Source organism: Sinocyclocheilus rhinocerous, unplaced genomic scaffold (genome assembly GCF_001515625.1).
Source record: "Sinocyclocheilus rhinocerous isolate Xijiao unplaced genomic scaffold, SAMN03320098_v1.1 scaffold1467, whole genome shotgun sequence".
Classification (NCBI taxonomy): Eukaryota; Metazoa; Chordata; class Actinopteri; order Cypriniformes; family Cyprinidae; genus Sinocyclocheilus; species Sinocyclocheilus rhinocerous.
Window position 1 is genome coordinate 632,760 of NW_015647960.1, and position 5,693 is coordinate 638,452.

General features: G+C 37.9%; 1 protein-coding gene across 1 annotated transcript in view; it reads left to right on the forward strand.

Annotated features, from left to right (window-relative positions):
* The window catches only part of LOC107709483 (transmembrane channel-like protein 3), a 26,652-nt gene extending 21,191 nt beyond the window's left edge, over positions 1–5,461 (forward strand). Inside the window, exons 16-21 of the mRNA XM_016513975.1 lie at positions 559–684; positions 1,740–1,818; positions 1,986–2,028; positions 2,180–2,444; positions 2,542–2,613; positions 4,506–5,461. Of these exons, the coding sequence (XP_016369461.1) occupies positions 559–684; positions 1,740–1,818; positions 1,986–2,028; positions 2,180–2,444; positions 2,542–2,613; positions 4,506–5,358 (1,438 nt within the window). The 3' untranslated portion in view covers positions 5,359–5,461. The remainder of the gene's footprint in view (positions 1–558; positions 685–1,739; positions 1,819–1,985; positions 2,029–2,179; positions 2,445–2,541; positions 2,614–4,505) is intronic.
* The last annotated feature ends 232 nt before the right edge of the window (positions 5,462–5,693 follow it).

Genomic DNA, 5,693 nt, shown 5'->3' on the forward strand with positions numbered 1-5,693 from the left:
CAAGGCGACTCGTTCTTCCCGAGTCACATTAAAGATTCGTTCAAAATGAACGAATCGTTCAAGAACGACCCAACACTACTTTTCAGATCTTTTTTATGCTCAAACAGCAACATTACAGACTAACTAAAGTTGAAAAAGTAAAAAATGCATAATAGGACCCCTTTAAATTAATAAAAACTATAATAGTACTTCAATTCTACTAAAATATCACTGCCCCTGCAATTAATAACAAACTGCATACAGTCAACTTATCATTCGTGCAAAATAAATCCAGGGTGATGATCAGTCTTGTATCAACCTGAGGAGATTTATTTTGCAATGATGCCTAGCGGACTGTACATTATCTTGCTAACTAAAGGAATAGACACACATGAAATTGATTTGAGTTGAAACTCATTTAAAATGTTACCAGCATTGATATGTAGAAAATAATTTGCCTGCTTCATACAGCTAAGCATCACAAAATATTTGACTGCAGAACAATTCAGCATTATGAATCACATTTTAGCACAGTATAAGAATTATTTATAATTTATGTGAAAATGCATGCCTCTGTAGTGGCCAGGAGAAGATTTACGACATCATCTCCGAAACCATTGCCAATGACTTCCCACTGTGGTTCAGTAAAGTGATGAGTTACGTCACCAGTCCTGTGGTGGTGCTGCCCGCTTTGCTTCTACTCTTGTAAGTACTTCTGTCTACACTCGCCTTAATTACCACAGAGAAAATAACTAGAAAAAGGCATGAGTCTCATCAACAACAAACATAGCTGTTGGCTTGACAAAGTTTTATCTGTAAGATTAGTTTCTTCTTAGCATGTTCTTGGTGGTTATGCATGGCTTAAGTGGTTATGAAGGTGTTTTAGGAGACCTCAAAAGTCTCTTTTGTTCACCAAGGCTGCATTCATTTGAGCAAAATAGAGTAAAAAGATAAATATTGTGAAATATTAATAGAATTTAAAATAATTGTTTTCTAATGAGATATATTTTAAAAAGTAATTTATTAATGTGATGCAAAGCTGAATTTTTAGCATCCTTACTCCAGTCACATGACCTTTCAGATTTCTTCTTAGCATGTTCTTGGTGGTTATGCATGGCTTAAGTGGTTATGAAGTTGTTTTAGGAGACCTCAAAAGTCTCTTTTGCTCACCAAGGCTGCATTCATTTGATCAAAATAGAGTAAAAAGATAAATATTGTGAAATATTATTAGAATTTAAAATAATTGTTTTCTACTGCGATATATTTTAAAATGTAATTTATTCCTGTGATGCAAAGCTGATTTTTCAGCATCATTAGTCTTTCATTGTCACATAATCCTTCAGAAATCATTGTCATATATATATATATATATATATATATATCATTTTTTTGACAAATAGAAAGTAAATACATTTCTTTACTGTCACTTTTGATAAATTGAATGTCCCCCCCCCCAACAATAAGTGGGATATATGGTAATTAAGGTATTTTTGATAGTCTGCTGTAGGAAAAAACACAGGTTAATTCAATTAAGGAAGAGCATAGCTTCATTGCTGCTGAGTTTGGAGGATGTAGATTGAAAACTTTAGGAGTTACATTTACAAGTTTTGGTCTATGGTTAGAGAGTTAGAAAAAATCCCTACCCCTGTTTGTACAATATCAGCATGTTGGTTTTGTCAAGCCAACATAATTCGACCAGGCGAGCAGGACAGATGCCTTCAGTTACTCAACCTTGTGCTGTTCGTCACTGTCTCTTTCAGCATGCTGATCTACTACCTCCAATCCATCGCTAGATCACTCAAAGTCACCAACAGCCAGCTGAGACTGCAGCTGCAGACCGTGAGTTACTCGAAATTGAATATCATCATGATGTATTTCAGTTCATTTAACAGATCCGTGATTTACAATAAGGAACCCGGGCAAAACAGGATGAGGTCTTTGGATTTCATATAATCTCATTTCTCCAGCAGTTTATTTTATAACGCTAATTAAATCTCCTGTTGCAGGAGCGCACGGATGACAAGAAGAAAGTATTTCAGTTAGCTGCAGGTACTTTGTCTATAAACTATCTTCATTATGAATACAAGAGAACGTTTCGGGCCCATTTCAGTAACGGACTCACAATATATAACGTCATAAGCCAATATCAGCTTGTCACCAGTTGGCTGGACATTTGGGTGTGTAAATGTGTGATTTACAGCACATCTGCAGGCACCTGAGGGCGGCGATAAAAAGCCGGAACAAGAGAGCGACATTACTAGTATGGAGTCGTCCGCCCGCTCCACCTCCCCTCCACGCCGCAACGGCAGCATCACCAACTTCGAATCTCCCGTTCGCCATGGCAACAGCATCCGGACCATAACGCAGTCGGCTTCACGGCCTGACATCCCTAGAGCTGCTGGAGCGACGCAGAGCCCCACTGTCCCTGTGCGGCAGAAACACAAAGCGGAGCCCGTGGCCAGTAGGTCTGTGCTGCTCTGTGGCTTTATATTTCACTGCTGCTTAGCTTCCATGCATCTGCAGTTCATGAAGCTTCACTGCCCTCCATTTCTGTCCATGTAGTTCTTTCAGAATGTACAGCAGCCCCTCAGTTCCTCAAAGACAAGTACGACGAGTGGAGTACATACCCATCAGGTTTGGCATCTTTGTGAAGTTTGATTATGAATAAACATAATTCTGCAATTTCTTTCTACCTATGACGGTAATCTATTAAAACATTGCTCCAGAATTCAATTCAAATTAAGCTCTATTAAAAACAATGTGGCATAATATAGATTACTGCATAAAATAATATCTGTCCTCATTTTTTTTTAAGTGCAAATCATGATTACAGCAGTGTTGTTATTGTTAAGTAAAATTAAAAATATTTTTGTTAATTTAAATAAAGCTGAAATTAAAATATAAATATTAGATGTCATTTTTTTATGTTGAAGTTCAAAAATTACTAAAACTAAAAAAAACTAAATAGAAATATATTTAAAAAAAAACTAGAAAATGACAAAAGCACGTAACAAAATAAAATAAAAAAACAACTAAATACTTAAATGCTACTTTAAAAAATACTGTAATAGTATATAAATAATACTAAAATAAAACTGGATTACTGTTAGGTGGGTAAAGTAAAATACACAGTTTCAAAAGCACAGCCACTATATTCAAACTTTATAGGTGTTGACATACTGTAAGACTAGTGTGACAGAAGCACTTAATGATGCTGTGTGTTAGTGTAAAGTAATTTATCCAAATATTTGGATCGTCATACCATGTAACTTTAGCTTGATACGCATAAGTATGCATGAAGCAAACCAGATGTTCATCCACTTAGAAAATGCCCAAAAAGTATGATTTAGACAGCTTTACCGACCAAACAATAAACTGCAGTAAAGTTTTTCTGAATAATTAATGTTAAGTGCTTTAACATAATACAAACTTTATATTTCTGGTCTTAAACCCTTCAGGACACTGGTTCGCTTGACTTAAATTGTTTATGGGCATTACTGTAAATGTGCTTTTTCACTTTATTTTTTAAACTGAGGGACGAGTCAAAAACTTGTACTTTTCTTCATTTCATATTATACGTGCTTATATTATACTTGGCACTGTGAGACTCATGATACATTGCTTGTGATGTTTTTCTTTGTAGGTCGCTTTGGATAAAAGTGTTTGCTAAAAGAATAAATGTAAATGTAGATGCTGTTCATACAGCTTAACTTTTAAAAAAAAACTTAAATACCTTTTTTTTTTTCTTCAGATAATTGTATTACTCATATCAGATCACGGATAGGGTCTTCAGTACTTGCACTTTGAGAGTAAAATTTCATTTGGCTTCACCTTTCATTCCATAAAAAGTGACCCTGTCTGTGAAATCCAGGCTAAAGTCTTAAAATCTAATTATGAGATAACAAGCATCAAAGTTTGATTTCAACCATTAATTTCACTATGATTTCAATCTTTGACATTGCTTTACTCAGTCAATATTAAAGATATAAAGGTTATATTTTCACAGAATGTTTTACATCTTTATGAAGGATGATTTTATGTGGAAAACAGTTAATCACAAAAGACTTTAGCTGGGTTTTCAGAGGCAGGATCACAAATGCAATGCACTTCATACTACTTAATTAAAGGGACAGTTCACCAAAACTGAAAACATAGTCATCATTTACTCACCCTCATGTCATTCCAAACCTACATTATTTTCTTTTTTCTGTGAAACACAAAGTGAGCTCTTAGGAAGAATGTGGGCAGATTGCTTTATGGTGCTTTTAGTCCTTGACAGTATAAATCACCATCCCGTTTTTGCTTAACATCTCCTTTTTGTTTCACAAAGAAAGAACAATACAGGTTTTGGAACTACATGGTAAATGATGACAAAAAAAAATGCAGTTTTGTGTGAACTATTCCTTTAACATAAATTACAAGCTGCATCATAAAGGTAAATGTCTGTTTCTTGAGTTTATAAAAGGTAGGGTGAATATGTTCAAGCATACATATCCATGTCATATGTTGCATTCTCTGATATCCAGGCATTCTGGGTACTTGGGTAGCACCAGCGGTTCCTGCCGCTCCAAGTCCTACCACAACATGGCCTACAAGCCGTGTACAAGGTATGCCGAAAACTCCGATCCGCTGTTTCGGAAGACCCTTCGGCCCATGCACACCGAGCCCGCCGTAATCACGGCTCAGAGCTACGTGGGCCACCGGGCACATTCGACACGTTACGTCATCATCAACGAACACGAAGCTCGCAAGAAGCTCATGCGCTCAAATACACGCATACCGAGACATTACCGCCTCGCGGACGAACCAACGGAGATCGTAGAGCTTTATCCACGTAACGTGAAGTGTTACATTCCTCGTCCTCCTCACCGAAGCCACCAGCCACACCTCAGCGAGGAAGAGGAGGAGGAAGATCCGAAGAGCAGCACGAGGAGGGGGTCGTTCAGACAGTCGAAACGTCCACGACCACTGTCAGATCTCCATCAGACCGCGGGATTCTACATTGGCGATACAATAAACAGTCAGTTGTCTATGGAGCAGGGTTTATACAGCGACGAAGAAGAGGGCGATCAGGAAGAAGACTGGGTGAACGACCCTCAGACAAACATCCGAGGTCCAGAGTCGGCTCACAGGTACGGCGAACCATACGTCAAGCCCAAGACCAAGCATAAAGTGGAGCCGTCTCTGACCGAGTCGGATTCGGCATCGCTGGCGTCCAGTAGTGACCAACAAAACAGCAGCACGGACCAGTACATCCAGGTCATTCACAACAAAAAGAAGTACCTGAAGTCCAACGCCAAGCTGACCAAAACGAAATCCAAGAGCAGTGTTAAACTCAATGTGTCTGGCACTAATGATCTTGTCTGCTCCAACGTTTAACCTGTTTAGAGCTAAAACCGAGATTATGGCTCTGCTCGAAAACACTGGTAAGCTTTCTACGTAGGAAGCATTTTAGGTGTACACCAACACCAAGTGCGTTTCATGAGGTAGGTTGCAGCATTATCCTGCCTTCTAAAGGCTGGAATACATTAGACAACTTTTAAAATCGGAACAGATTTTAAAACACTAGGCATCTGATGACTTTTAAGTTGTTCCTAGTCGTTGCTAGGAGACATGTGACAAATGAAAACAATATGTGTTCTAAAATCGGCTCAACATATCAAACACTTTTGATATCCTCCAGCTGGATAAAAGCAGTCAGTGACCATTACGCA